At 33.9% G+C, this 15,803-nt stretch overlaps 5 protein-coding genes and 1 long non-coding RNA gene across 6 annotated transcripts in view; 4 read left to right on the top strand and 2 right to left on the bottom strand.

Moving 5' to 3' along the window:
* LOC117166247 (uncharacterized) overlaps positions 1-2,005 on the bottom strand; it is a 185,653-nt gene extending 183,648 nt beyond the window's left edge. The window contains exon 1 of the long non-coding RNA XR_013060254.1: positions 1,851-2,005. This is a non-coding gene — a long non-coding RNA (uncharacterized LOC117166247). The remainder of the gene's footprint in view (positions 1-1,850) is intronic.
* Positions 216-7,103, top strand: LOC117166237 (uncharacterized). The gene is made up of 3 exons (XM_076625194.1): positions 216-325; positions 2,726-4,374; positions 4,492-7,103. Exons 1-3 carry the CDS (start codon positions 216-218, stop codon positions 7,101-7,103), a joined length of 4,371 nt encoding a protein of 1,456 aa, XP_076481309.1.
* Positions 7,104-7,444: 341 nt separating this feature from the next.
* On the top strand, positions 7,445-8,799 carry Vps24 (vacuolar protein sorting 24). Its single transcript, XM_033349947.2, has 4 exons — positions 7,445-7,581; positions 7,643-7,703; positions 7,766-8,160; positions 8,229-8,799. The coding sequence occupies exons 1-4, from the start codon at positions 7,537-7,539 to the stop codon at positions 8,391-8,393; spliced, it is 666 nt and encodes a 221-aa protein (XP_033205838.1). The 5' UTR covers positions 7,445-7,536; the 3' UTR covers positions 8,394-8,799.
* On the bottom strand, positions 8,406-12,260 carry LOC117166181 (uncharacterized). The gene has a single exon (XM_033349946.2). It carries the CDS (start codon positions 12,009-12,011, stop codon positions 10,083-10,085), a length of 1,929 nt encoding a protein of 642 aa, XP_033205837.1. The 5' UTR covers positions 12,012-12,260; the 3' UTR covers positions 8,406-10,082.
* Positions 9,021-9,417, top strand: LOC117166184 (uncharacterized). The gene is made up of 2 exons (XM_033349948.2): positions 9,021-9,159; positions 9,233-9,417. The coding sequence occupies exons 1-2, from the start codon at positions 9,021-9,023 to the stop codon at positions 9,415-9,417; spliced, it is 324 nt and encodes a 107-aa protein (XP_033205839.1).
* A 214-nt stretch (positions 12,261-12,474) lies between the features above and the next one.
* Positions 12,475-15,789, top strand: Vps51 (vacuolar protein sorting 51). The gene is made up of 10 exons (XM_033349945.2): positions 12,475-12,650; positions 12,725-12,859; positions 12,935-13,156; positions 13,254-13,849; positions 13,924-14,137; positions 14,202-14,426; positions 14,504-14,838; positions 14,903-15,080; positions 15,303-15,415; positions 15,475-15,789. Exons 1-10 carry the CDS (start codon positions 12,570-12,572, stop codon positions 15,581-15,583), a joined length of 2,208 nt encoding a protein of 735 aa, XP_033205836.1. The 5' UTR covers positions 12,475-12,569; the 3' UTR covers positions 15,584-15,789.
* Positions 15,790-15,803: the final 14 nt, after the last annotated feature.

Raw genomic sequence — 15,803 nt, 5'->3', positions numbered from 1 at the left:
ACTCCTGTACATTGCAAAATGCAATTACCTGACACCATAAATTTTGCAACACAAACATATCAAAACACGTATGCAACTTTGAGGGATATATGCATCGGACACCAAGTTCTACAGTTGTCCATCGATTCCGGTACACATCACTTCGAGCTAAGAAACAGCTTAATGTTAAACGCGCAACGACTCACCAATGACCAAGAGTGACTTCCGCGATCATCATGCATCCTCCTATCTTTACGTGGTTCTTGCTTCTTACGTTCATCGCAGCATCATACTCGAAAAGCATCAACATTAACAGCGAAGACATCGAAACTCTTACCACTGACAGGTAACTTTGCTTTTTCTATTCGACAAATCACGTACATTTACCGGTCATAAGTATTTGATTACGATGAGCAATTTGGTCAGAAGGCTTATTTTTCTGTTATATTTGAATAAGTAAATTTCTTTGTATTGTCAGTATTCTTTACTTCATGAAACAACCGAAATCAAATTGTCACAACCGTTAAATGAAATACCAAGTTTATCTCGTGCAACAGGTGCTTAGAGGATCTTGAATATTCCAAAATCAACTGTTCATCGATAGTTGAAAAAAATGGGAATAAAGCCGAAGCTGAACACGAACCGAATGAACAACCTGGTACCAGCTATAGTACATGGTTGCCAAAGTTAAATTAGATAAAAAGGTTTCATTTTTGAGAATTGCATTCTATGTATGTGCAGTAATACGTTCAAATATTTATAGACGATTGTGTATGCAAAGTGAGTCCTCGCGGAAACATATTTCAAGTCTTATTCTTTAAGAATGCGGCAGTCTGTTGTAGTAGTACCACATTTATTCCCCGGTGAATGCGACTATCATATTTACGAAAGATAATTCAACAAATTTTCTCTAGAATATATTTCAGCACCCCATACTGCAGGATTTGCTACTCCCTCATAAATTCTCTTTATCCTGTACCATTTATCTAGCTTCCCACCGAGTACATCGGAACATTCTTTCGATTTTTCAAACGACCTTCCTTCTTGGACGAATTCCGGATTAGGAACCAGTCTGCTGGGTTGCAAGCGCAAAAGTATGTTAGTCGCCCAAGAGCAACGCTGGCGCAACTGTTAGCGTCAGCGTCGCTTAAATTACACACCGTCGACTTACTTGCCAAGATGATAAAATTTCGAATTCGAAAGAAAGCACCGAATCAACATAATTTATACTCATACATATATGTGTGTATGTGTGTGTGTTTGTGTATAAATCGCGGAATAAATCGGAAAATCTCGCAGCATTTTCAATGAGTCTTGCACAAGTATATTTATTCATCGACCCTTTTAGATACGATGAATTTTCTTATGGGACCCTGAAGTATTTTAATGAAAATTCGAATCACAACTTGTGATTTGTAACTGTCAAGCTCAACGTAATCAAAGATTAGCAAAACCGTGATACATGCTATTTTAAAATGAAATTATAACGATATTTACATACATCTGAGATTCTCCAGGATCCCACGACAACAATTAGGGTAAAATATCGAGTTGTTCGAAAAGTTCGTAGTATTTTCAAAATCGAAAACATTCGATAAGACATTGTTACATCTTGTGTACCGTGGAAGAATAGATTAAAAAAGTATCGGATCTTATTGTCATCGTTTATGTATACTATTATTGTTTGTTATTTAGCATTTAATGACAAGAAACAGAATACTTTAGAAACCTACAAAAGCTGTTCGAAACGAGTAAAACTCGCCAATTAAAAGAAATAGCGCATAGATTAATTAATAAAATTCCAATTCTATAAGAAAACTTTTCGAACAATCCAATATTTTTATAGGATATATTTCTGGTCACTCACTTACCAAGAGGTAACTCGAACGATCCCTGTCACGGCCTTGACTTCTCATATTCCACCGGAAGTACCGGACATCGCAGGAGATCGCCTTTGATTAAATAATACTCACTATTTCACTTTATAAAATTATACGCGTATAGAATCGTACCGACTTTACACATGCTATCGCGATCACGGTCAAAGCTAGACTAATTGAAGGGCGCACGAAACCCCCGTTCTATTCTCAAGACGATTTTGTGTTTACGACCTTCTAATAACATCGTCTCGCTGCGCATATTTTCCAAACGTTGTTCCTCTTTCCGAGAAGTATCGAGGCTTCACGATGAAAACAAAAGCTCCTAAAATTATAATACAATACGATCAGCTCGTCGAAACTTAAACGTTTAAAGTAAACGCTGTAGAAAGAAATTTACGATTATTTTACTTATGATGTTTGTTATGATTAAGAAATGTATAGTAATTTTTAACAGCTATACATTAATGCATTAACGTGTATTTACATTTTATAATATTTTAATTAAACGATTGCTCGAGAGAGCAATTACGAAAAAATTCATTCTTCCTGTATTGTAGTATATATAATCATATTATTAAACTGTATAATAAGATCATTTTCAGATCATATAATTTTATATAAGACCTTTTTGTATCATTTTGCCCTATTATCTTCTGCAAGTGAAATATCAAACTATAATTATTACATCATAGATTTTCGCCATTTATTAAAAAATTCCGATATGTGTATTATTCGTAAGTGTTTTATAAATTATTTAATAAATCAACAAATTTAATTTTATTTCAATATGTTTCGATATTAATAGTGCCATAGATATACGCATATACACATGTGTTTAATATAAACGATCGAATTTTTTTTTCCAGAACTAGTACTACAATCTCAGGCCCTTCGCCAATTCAAGATGGAGCTGACTCCAAAGATGGTAATAAAAGAAGTTTGCTAATTCTGGTGCCAACGACCAAGGGAAAAGAAAATACAGAGTGCCAAAACGAAAAAACGAGACGATGTAAGACACCGTTCTGCAGGGAAAAGGTTTCCGCGCGAGTACCCAAGGAATACGCGTTGAAATCGAAGAATACAGAAAACTCTCCAAACAATGAAAGAGATCGTGAATATTTTGTTGGTCTAAAGCCAAACTTGCAACTGCTTTCTTCAAAGAGACCTCTGACAAGACCTAGACTACGCCCAATCACAATAAAAGAAGCAAAGAATCTAACTTTTCGTGACGAAAGTTTAATAGACTCGCTTCGAAAAGAGTTCGGACTCACAGCTCCTACTGTGGGTGCTGCTCAAGAAAATATGACGTCAAAAACGAGTGTATACGACGATGGTAAATTCATTTGCTACTGCAGAGAAAAAGATAATTCTTCTTCTGAAAAAGGTACGTCAGATGTTGCTCCAAAGCCACGAAGAACGAAGAAACCTACAATAACGAGGAAACCAAACAATGAAAATCCACTTATAGGCAGCGTGCAACGCTTAAAACCAGCTCACGCAAATGTTCCACGTCGATCACCTTTATCCAAAAAATTGCCTGCGGCGTACCCTATCGTTTCTCGATATTCGCCTATTGGCTATATACCCAACAATGTGAATCCAATTTCTCCCCAGAAGGGACACGGAACGATACCGTACATTCCATACGTTTATCACCCAAATCCTCGACCTTCCATGACCGGGATCCCAAGTCAGGAAAGAACGCCAAATATTAATATTCCATTGAAAACGTTTGGTAATAGACCCAATTCGATCGTTGAGCAACGAACACCGATTGGTCAACACGATTCAAATAAATATCAACCAACTGTTGGGCAAACTCAGCGTCCTCCAAATATGGTTGGCAATAGTCTGTCTCGAAATACAAATCCTGCAACATCTTCAAAAACATTTGCAGAAGAGGATACTTCGGGTAGTAACGAAGAAGATTCCAATGATCCTAGTTACAATTCGCAATCCGTGCAACCAGAATCGAAAAATCACTTAACATCGATGGGAACGATCGAATCTTCCAAAAAAGATCCTAATCTACAGGCTACTAATCCTCACACGATTGATGCAATACCTACGGGCTTTGGAGACGAATTCGCGGATGGATACGAAACGACGGACAGCGGAGCCCTAGATTACTCGAATATCAAGGAAGTTACGTCGGTGTACTTCACGTCGAAAGCCTATGACAACGAAACTGGGGACGACGGATTCAGCGACTACGATGATCTTATAAGCAACACGGAAACTGCTGTGAATCCAAATTCAGGAGAGAATCGTTATTATGATGTCAATTTGCAGAGTAAACACAATGATCCGACAGATAATTGCAGAAAATCTGCAAGTGCTGGGATGAACTTGCATACGAAAGATCTAAATAACGCGGAGGATTCTGATCGAGGAAATGACGAGGGAAATGTTGTGGGAAAAGATAATCCCCTTTGGAATCAAGATGAATCTGCAAACGATGATTCGAACGAGAATTTAGAATCCAATGTGGAGAATACAGAAGAAGAGACAAGAGACCCAAATGAAGCAAATAACGAAAGAAATCTTATGTCGGGAAAAAGTGATCTATATCATAATGAAGAACCCCGTATCGATAGCAAGGAGGCTGTGAGTTCAAATTCGCAAGAAGATTATGATTCTAATGTCAATTTGCAGAGTAGACATAATGATCCTACGGAAAATTCGGGAGAATCTGAAGAAGATGGACTGAACTTGGACACGAAATATTTAAATGACGCGAACGATCCTGATCAGGGAAATACTGAAGAGAATGTTGAATTGGGGAGAAATAATCCTAATTGGAACGAAGAAGAATATGCAGGCGATGATCCGAACCAGAATTTAGAACCTATTTTGGAGAGTACAGAAGAAAATGAAGAGGATTCCGAGCCCAAAGAACCTTCTCTTACGGAGGAAACAAGGATATTGAATTTTGGAGATTCGAAAAACTCAAATGAAGCCGATACGTCAGCAAGGATCGATGATAAAGACGATCCATCGAAGCAGAGATTTTCCGCGGAAGATTCTGTGAGTGAATTGCCGGAAACGAACAATAATGCTGGCTCGTTAAATAACGATTACGAAATGGAAAATGTCGAATCTAATAAATCTGAAGAAAGAGGCGAAGGAAGAAGTCCAGACGAAGGTTTTATAAATACGGACAATGAAAAGGTGGGAACGGAACGAGTGACGACCGAGAACAACAAAAATGAGGACGATCCTTCCCTGCAGTCGACCTTGGAATCAAGCAGAAACAACGATGATACTATAGGAATAAATGATCCATCGAAACAGCTGCCTTTCTGTGACAACACGTTGCTCCAGAAATCGATAAAAACGGTAATTAATAGCTTTGCCACCGGTGACTCGTCTGAAATGGATGGCAACGAGAATGAAGAAACGGTGGGTTCCGCGAAGGGCGAAGATCTACTACCGGAAATTGTACAAGTTCCGAACTTGAAAAGCATTTTGTCCATGCCGTCGATAGAGAACACCGTTCTGGATAAAATAAAGAATCTTCTGTCGAAAGTAACTGGGACGGATAGAAAGATGTTCGACAGTGACTGGGCCACCAACGTGATCAAAAATAATTTACGACACACGTTATCCGCTGCGCCTAGTTCCAAAGCAGAATTTCCACCGATGACTGTCGAGGAGCATCAATTCAAAAATGGCAAATGGGTGACGAATTTGGTTACACTGGAACCTTCGAACGAAGAAGATCATGCTCAGACAAATTTACAAAAACTGCAGGCTCACGTTAAAAACCTTTTGCGTGACCCAGCTGTTGGTTTACAGGCAGCTAAGAATCCTGCTGTTCAGAACATGATCGTACAAAGCATTCGACGCAGCTTCAAACCGAAAAATGTAACAGACGATGAAAATTTCGATTCGATTATTCAAAGCACGTTGAACAACGAAGTAAGCATAATGGAAATGGAAAACGAAGACATGCCCACGACAAAGGATATACCCGAATCTACCACTTTTGATATTTCCAATATCGATATGAATAAGCTTCTGGATATTGCCAAAAGTGAAGTAGATGTAGACGATAAGAAAGAAAGTGAATCCACTTTACAATCGTCTATATATGAAAAAGGTATAGAAAATCAGGAAACACCTTCTTCGATGGAATCTTCGAATAAAGAAATGATAGGAGAAGCAATGAATTTTGGAACAGAGGATGCTACCAGTTATCCAATCACTGAGATAGATCAGAGTGCAGAAGAATCTTCTCAACAAAATGAAACACCGAATAATGCAGAAGAAACTGAGATAGAAGAATTTGAGACGACAACGTTGGAAGAAATTCCTGAAGTTGCAACATATAATTCGATTTCCACCGAAAATTGGAACGTTGCTGCTACCTTAGGTACTCAAGACAAATCTCTATCTACGGAAACAGAAGATTACACGCCTGTAGAATATGATTCTCCATCGATGAATCCAGCAGAAAATGCTGATGTTATGCATAGAGAAGCGGCTGAAAGTACAGAAAGATCGATGGAATTGGAAAATAAGAGTTCGACAACGGCGCTTTATGATGATGATGCTACTTCCGCAAACGATTTTACTTATTATTTGGGGAAAATCACGAAGAAAAATGAGAATAACGCGGACGACGTGCAAAGTCTTCAAAATTCCGAGTTGTTTTACATCGGTGACGGTGTCAAACTACCCTTGGAGATAAGAAAACTGCACGATGGTTCTTACGCTTTATCGATTTCCAGGAAGATCTGCGAACAACTATTAAACAAGGAGTGCCCTTGTTGCGTACCCAAGAACGGCAACGTTCTTCGAACTGTGAAGCGAAATTTAGAAACGGAAAATGCTGATAGGACAGATGGAAGAATTTTCAAACGCGAATCGATGAAATCAGTTTCACTGAACGAACGAGAAAGATGCGATTCAGCTGACGACAGCTTACAGATTTTCTCGATGCCCGTGGAAACTTTCGCGAGAAGATACAATCTATCTCTGAACTCGGGGAAAATGCAAACTGCGTGGAATTTTGGTGCGGAAAAAAAGATTGACGAGCGATCAAAAAATTGTAAAACTAATGTTGATGCCAAAGAAAGGGGGATAAAAAATAATCCACACGATGATGCAACAAACTTTGATTTTGAGAGGTATCGATATCAACGTAACACAAATGAAGACGCGGACAAACGAGTAGAAATAGTGACAACAGTATTAAATTGGTTAAAAGACATAGTATTAAATACAAATAATAGAATATAAACATATTTTTATTATTTTAAAATGTATAATGTATGTCGTTATTCTATAAGTTCCTTGATTACATTTTAATAGCTTTTATACTTCCATATGTTATATTTGTTTTCGAATTTTCCTATATAGTGTAAAGAAAAAATAAATAAAATATATGTTTCAAAAAATTTAAGGAAGATTAAACCCTTCTCAATTTTTTTTAAATAAATAATTTCAAAAATTTTGTTGGAGAATAGTAATATCAACATATATTTATCGCGTTAAATACTTTTCTTTTTATCTTTTATATCTGTCAGTGTCTGTTTTTTATTACCGTGTAAAGATTGGTGATTCATACAGCAATGACGTAATCCTAATAGTTACCTAGAATAATTTGTGATTCGACTGGAAGGTAGCTTGGTTATGTTTGGCAGATACGAACTTCTGTCAACATAGCAAAAAAATGGGCTTGTTTGGCAAATCTCAGGAAAAGAATCCGAAAGAAATGGTTAGAAACAAAATGAAAATCTATCTATCTATTCAATTATTTACAAGAAATCGTATTTCAGGTTCAAGAATGGACACATAAATTAAGGAAAGAAGGCTATCAAATGGATAGACAGGTTAGAGGTAAGCAGTTACTAGTAGTATTTTATAGAATGTATTCTAACGCAAATAACATTCATGTACAGCAATTCAGCGAGAAGAAGAAAAGGTAAAACGTTCTTTAAAAGAAGCAGCAAAAAAAGGTGACAAGGATGTCTGTAAAATTCTAGCAAAGGAAATAATACGTGCACGTAAAGCTTGCAACAAGCTTCACACGTCAAAGGCACAAATGAATTCTGTTTCGTTACAAATGAAGAATCAGTTAGCAACGATTAGAGTTGCTGGTTCAGTCCAAAAATCCACAGAAGTAATGCAAGCAATGCAATCATTAGTAAGAGTACCAGAGGTAGCAGCGACAATGAGAGAATTGTCAAAGGAAATGATGAAAGCTGGTATTATTGAAGAAATGTTAGATGAAACTATGGAATCTGTGGAAGATTCTGAAGAAGTAGAAGATGAAGCAGATGAGGAAATTGATAAAGTAGGTCATCTGGATATGTTTAAAGAACATAAACGACATACTAATAAAATACATAACGTATATTACAGATTTTATGGGAAGTAACTGCTGGTCAATTAGGTACAGCTCCTGCAGTTGTTACAGAAGCACCAGGATCTGTTGTAGCATCTACTTCTGCAGAAGAAGAAACTGAAAAAGTAGATGATAAGGAACTCGAAGAAATGAAAATGAGACTACAAAGTCTCCGTAGTTAGGTGTAATATATAAATAATTCATTTGCATTGACTTTAAAATCAGCTTGTACTTATTGGACATATACATACATAATGTACAAATACAGTGAAATGAATGCCTACCATATTTTAATAACATTTCTTAACAATATCTAATTAATGCTTTTATATTAAATAGTCAAAAGAAAATAATTATTATAAGAATGAAAACAAAAATTTTTATTTCATCTACACAGCTTTTATATCCAGCTTTTATAATCTGTGCGTGATTCGTAGGCTGCCACTATATTTCAACTCCATGTGAAAGTCATAAATACAGAGAAGCTGGCTTCTCGATTGTATTATGTTAAAAGATATTCTTAATTTAATTACAATCACCAAAATCTTGTATTAATTTGTGTTATATATACAATGGTTTTTATTGTTATTGATTTGTGCACTTTCTAATTACACCTCTCATATATACTAATACAATAAAAATAATGCAAAAGCATTATATAGATTAGTAGTAAATACATGTACACAAAAGGTCATTATATTATTTACATATGCATAATTTTAAAGTTGCCGAGTTCAGACACTTTCAACTTCAGTATTTTGATATTAACTTATACTAAATCACAGAATTGTAGTATTTTATAGCAAACTATGTACCCCAAATTTGATATTTGTGTAGAGCATCCTCTTGGCATATTGTGTAAATGTACAGACTATCAAGAAATAGTAAATAAATTCGGATCTTATGGCATTGGTACAGAACACTATTTACTACCTAAAGTGAATGTAGGTAAGTAAAAGTACAAATTCACTCAGTATACAATAAAATTAGATGATATCCTGATTTCAATCATTTATGCTAGAATCAATTGCTTCTGCAAAAGTTTTGTGGATAAAAAACCCTATCAGATTATGTGGAGATTTCTCTAAACCATTACTTTTTTACCCTCGAGAACAACCAAATATTAATATTTCTAATGTAGATAAAATGTGGATACCTATCATACCAGACTTAATACCTTTGAAATTTATATTCCATAAACTTTAAACTTCTGAAACTACATTGTATATTTGAAGAAAATATGCAAATTTATTTAAAAAATACATAAATTACTCACTTAAATAACTAAAAAATACTTACATTGTTTTCATCTTATATTTCAAGATCTTGTCAAAAAATTTTATTGCACCATAAATCTTTTTACATATTTTTTTACAACATAATATCACTATATATATACATGTACATATGTACATACATAAAAATACAAACACATTCACATAAATTACAAACTGAAATTATAGCTTGTTCCTATTATAAGAATTTAAGATACAACATCAATTACTTTTAATCATAAAAAATTTGTAAGTTCTTAAAAATCTTTATAACAGTACTATATCTTTGTTATGCAAAAATGTACATTTCAACAATAATAAAATCAAATGACATAAAAATGATTGAATAATTTGCTACACATATCATTTGTACTCTACAAAAATTTTTATTATTTTAGATATATTATTATCATTACCTATCACCATCATGTTATAAATATATAATAAAAATAATATATCTTAATTGTCACTCTCTAAATGATATATGTCTCGTCTCTCTTAATATATAAGTAGCTGTAATGTATACAAGAATTTAGAATACTTGTATTTAATTATATACTCTTAAAAATATTATGATTTATTTATATCTTAGCAAATTTACAAGTGATCAATCACCATATTAACAATTGCAAGTTTCATCTGTGCTCTAGCTCTCCTAGGTAATCTATGCATATGAGGTGCCAATTTGCGCAGAAAATATTTGACTTCACTTCTAATAGGAAAAATTGTTCTTCTCATTGTTCCTGAACCTTTTCTACGTCTGACAGGCTTTTGCTCTTTTGACGATAAGCATTCTACTTCTTCAAAATCTTCATAAAATTGCTCTTCTTTCACATTAGATGCTTCGTCATCTAACACTTCCAATGTATGTGGTAGTACAACTTCCTCATGTACTTCTAATTCTTCAGTTACTACTTTACCTTCTGTTTCCTCTAGAGAGGTTGACAGAAATTCAACTAAATTTTTATCTGTCTCTTGTTTGCTTTGTTTTATAACTGGCAATGTGACTGAAGCTTCGCCATTTTTCACCCACACTTGCTGTCTTGTATCAATTTCATTAGAAGCAATAGGGGTATGTGTTATTTTTGGTCTAGTTTGCTTTTTCATTGCTTTCATCTTTTGTTGCTCCTGTTCAGGAAGATCTATTTTAATTAATAAACCAGGGGGAATACTGGATAAACTATGCACTGGAATAGGAGCACCTAAGTTTGATATATCACCAGTAAATGGTAGGATTACTTTCTTTATGTTACCTTGCATATTATTTGAAATATTTGATGTAATATGATTTGCTATTGTTATGGGTTGAAATTGATCTGTGAATTGAATTTTCCAATTAGAGGTAGGAGGAAGTGGTAATTTTCTTATCACACGATTTTCAATATTATCAGGATCAGGCCTTGGAATGTTAATAAGAGTTGGCCTTTTAGATTTCCCACGTTTCTTTGCAAGAGGTGTGGGCTTATTATCTACCTTTGGTTTTTTACTAGATACTAAAGGTCTTGAAAAACCTTGCCTTTTAATTCCTTTAGTTGTATTATTACAATTAGCTTCTTCTAACGTATCTTGGTCATCTTCTATCTTTTCTGTTGAATTGTCACAGTCTAATTGTGATATATCCTTTATAGTTGGAACTGCATCACATGGTCCGACTTTATGAAAACTTTGTCCTGTTTGAAAGTGTTTTGAACAAAGTACCAACTTTCTTATTTGATTTGGTGACATTTTTAATAAATCCTCTCTACCCAAAAATTGACACCATCTTAAGCACCTGCCAATTTCATAAGCAGGAAAAGGATGGAACTTGTATCTTTCTATTTTATTTCTTGGATCAGATCTTGATCTACCACAAGCAGCACATGCTTGACTTTCTAAGACAGCAGGTGGTAAAGGCTCTAATTTCTTAGATTTGTCTGAGGAACTATATTTTGATTCAAACACAAATTCCATAATATATTGTTCAGATCCATCCACCTGATCAGGGTTTCTGATATTGGGAACAGCATTGTCTATCAATCTGCTCTTATAACCAGGCATAAATTGAGAACGATCAAAATGTTTTGAACAAATGTAACAAAATAAAATTTCTTTTCTAGTCAATCTATAATATGAATCTACACCAACAAAATCAAGCCATTTTAAACATCGAAATTCTTCGCCAGGGAAATGATGAAATGTTACGCCGTCATAATCTAAATCTGATGGATCTCGACGAGATCGACCACATAATACGCAGGTTATGTTGTACAAACTTTGTTTAGGATCATAAATTGAGGGTACTGCCGTACAATTTAATCTGTCAAGATACTCATTTAAAAAATCCTTCTGTTCAAAGTGCTTAGAACATACCATTCGTTGAAGTAATTGTTTCTTTGTAAGTTTATATAAATCTTCGCGACAGCAAAATTCCAACCACTTTCTGCATCGAGTTTCATCGTTGACGGGAAATCCAAAAAACATATATTCTTCTTCTTTATTGTTTGGATTCATACGCGAACGACCGCATACGACACACGGATGTGGCATCTTTTTAAATTATTCTTCGCCTTTATACATTCGTCAAATAGAGAATTCCATTTTGTCACAGTTTCATGAAAAACGTTAACTCTTAATCAAACGTTTTTTCAAACGTCACAGTTAACACATTTTTCAAGAGACTTAAAATTAAATTATTTGTTTACAACCTTTTTGTATATGGTGTAGTTTTATGATATTTAAAGAATAAAATCCAGTAATAAAATATAATAACACCTTCATTATTTTTCAACCCTAAATGTATCTTAAATTTTTAACATTTATATGAAATGCAGTAATATTCAAAAAGTTCGGAATATTATAATTTTTCGTAAGACACGTCTTCTTTAAAAAAGAATGTTAAAAAATCGCTCTCTCTTCATGTTATTATACTTGTTGCGCTTTTCTTAAGCTACGAGAGGTTATGCTGCTTGTTAAAGCGTCTTCCACCTAACCTTCCTCAGAATTTAAATAATACAGCTGTAACTTGCCAATACAATAGCTAACCTGTCAAAGTTCTACTGTCAAAACTTTGCTTTACGAATAAAAAATACGAATAAATTAGTCAAAATGGCAGAAAATTTGAACAATCCATATGATATTAATGGACAGCACTTTAATCCTGATATGTATTTCCAAAAATTATTAAAAGTAAGTACATTTCCTAATATTTATTATTTTCTATATTTGTTTAACAACACAAATTAATTTTACTTCTGATGCAGGAGTGTACATTAAAACAAATTATGGATCACGAAGCAGAAATCATAAAAAATACTCAAATTTTACATTCTGATATGCAAACTCTAGTATATGAAAATTATAATAAATTTATATCTGCTACAGATACGATCAGGAAGGTAAATCTGCCCGGATTTTGTATAAATATGATTATTAATTCAATTTTTAATATTTATTCAATATTCATTATTTAGATGAAAACAGATTTTAAGAAAATGGAAGATAGTATGAATTTACTGGCGAAAAACATGGACAGTATCACTTCTTTTTCAGAACAGATTTCATCAACATTACAGGGTACTAGACAACAGATTGCCAAATTATCTTCAGTTCATACACTGTTAAAAAAGTTGCAATTCCTCTTTAAATTGCCTGGCAATTTAAAAGATAAAATAAATGAAGAGAATTATGCACAGGTCTATGTCACATTGTATATCATTATATTATATACACTTCCCTTTATTTTACATATATCTAATTGCATCTACATAAAAATATATTTGTAACTTTCAGGCAGTACAAGATTATATTCATGCACAACGTGTATTGAATCAGTATGGTAATATGCCTTCCTTTCAAGGAATACAAAAAGATTGTGAGGATATTGTAGAGGAACTCAAGTCAAGGCTGAGAATGCAATTTCATAAAAGAGATGTATCAACTGTATCTTTAGCTGAAAATGTAGATCTTTTGCTACAGCTAAAGGAACCAGCTGATTCTTTGTGTGCCGAATTTTTAACACATGCAGATGGAAGATTAGTTGAACAACTAGATGCTCTAAAAGATATGTATGAAAATGATATCATAGAATTTGTAGATATGACTAGTTCAGGATTTCTAAGTGACTTATGTTTGATCATTGCATCGTACAATGACATGTTTATAAATCAGCCACCATCAGAAGATAATGAATTTACTGATGATTTTGATGCAAAAGCCATCACACGTTCGAATAACTTTATCATGAAAAATATGAAAAAATATTTTGATTTAATTAGTAAGAGAGTAGAAAGTGTAGCTGATACAGCTATTTTAGTAAAAGCATTAGATAAATTCCATAGAAGACTGCAAGCAATGAATATGTTGTGTAAAGATACAGACTTTGCAAGGTAATAAAACAATAGTCTTTATTATATTTATATAAAGTAAAATCCAGATTAAAACGTGTACTTTTTATTTACAGAACAGGTACCAATATCGTTATTAACGTGGGTAGAAAACAATGTCGCAATCATTTAGACAATTTAAAGTCTCATTTAAGTGAAACACTTGTTAAAGTGAGACAAATATTGACAACCAAAGCTTCTCAGGACGGAGATAATAGTTTAGCAGAACTTCAGGCATTACTGATAATACCTACTATAGAAAAAATTAAAGGAGTTTTGCAGGATTTATTGGTTTGTCTTTTATCCTTAGCATTTTTTAATTTATTTTGATTAACTAAAAATGATGTAATTTTAGGTATTTTTGCAACCGGATCTGTCCTTTAGTTTAAAAACGCAATTCCTGCAAAATTTCTGTGTGGATGAAGTTAGGGAAGGCCTAGTAGTTGGATTTTTACATCATTTAGTGATCACTGCAAGTGAATTTTTTACCGGCTCTGATATTCCAAAATTCCCACCCACTCTGTTACTTTTATTGAGCAAAATGTGCATCGAGTACAAAGAAAATAATGTCAAATATTTGGTAGAGTGAATAATTTTAAAGTAATTTTAAAAAACAAATCTATAAGAAATCGTTTTGACATTTTTCAACAATTACAGCTTACTACTACTGATAATTTATTCAACATCGAACAGTACACATCATCTGGAAACGTTATTACAACTGAAGCAGAGATTTGCGACAAATTCCAAGAAGCAGCGCAAAATTTATTGAACCATTACGTTCGCATTCAAGGTTTAGCAGTATCGCAAATGTTAAGAAAATCCGTCGAAACGAGAGATTGGTTGCATACGATCGAGCCAAGAACCGTTAGAGCTGTAATGAAGAGGGTCGTAGAAGATGTGACGTTAATCGACACTCAAGTAGCTGCATTATACGACGATTCTGACGGTCAAGTCGACAGAAGTAGCGACAGCAGTAGAAAAACCCATAGGTACAATATAATCGTTTTCTAAACGATTAATGACGTTTCATTAAATAACTTGCTTTGTTTCTAGCGTGAGTGTGTCGAGACATCACTATAGATCAAGCTGGTCGTCGTACACACCCAATCATATGGATTCGTCATTGGTGACGAATATTCATAAGTTATTTTCGGAACGTATAGAAATATTTTCCTCGGTTCAATTCAATAAAGCCTCGATACTTACGGGGATTATCAAAATAAGTTTAAAGGTAAAATACTTTTAGCAGATACAGTACTGTAATAGAAACAGGTGCTGTCAGCCACTTACAATGATAAAATAGCACAGCCATTATCCACTTTGCATCACGAAGATACCTTATTCTCTCGCGTTGCGTATACTGTATACTACGCAACATATTTTGTACATTCGATACTATCAAGACTCAATATTCTATCCTAAACGAACGATAAGAATTATTCTTTATTTACAGACTTTCCTGGAATGCGTAAGATTACGAACGTTCAGTAAATATGGTCTGCAACAAATCCAAGTTGACACGCATTATCTACAACTGTATCTATGGAGATTTGTTTCAGATGAAAAGTAAGTCTAAGATATTATTGTTTTGTACAAGAATAATCTTACACGAAATATTTTTTCAGTGTTGTCCATTTCCTATTAGACGAGATACTTGGAAGTGCTGTACACAGATGTCTAGAACCAGTCTTAATGGAACCAAGCGTTGTAGATATTATTTGTGAAAGAGGATGAATAAATTATAGATAGAAGAGGAATGCTGATATTGTTATTTCGACTGGCATACTGTACAGTCTTTTCTAGCATTATGTATATCTTGTATTATTGTTTGTAAAAATGAGTAAATATTATGATACAAATGATTCATAATATCGTGTATATTCTTATATATTTTATCATTAACACTGTACATTCCACGAATAAATTTAACGACGAACCGCAAAAAATGACCTAT

Source organism: Bombus vancouverensis, chromosome 15 (assembly GCF_051014615.1).
Source record: "Bombus vancouverensis nearcticus chromosome 15, iyBomVanc1_principal, whole genome shotgun sequence".
In the NCBI taxonomy this organism is placed as follows: Eukaryota; Metazoa; Arthropoda; class Insecta; order Hymenoptera; family Apidae; genus Bombus; species Bombus vancouverensis.
Note: the sequence above shows the minus strand (reverse complement) of the source record. Positions and strands in the feature narration are given on the sequence as shown.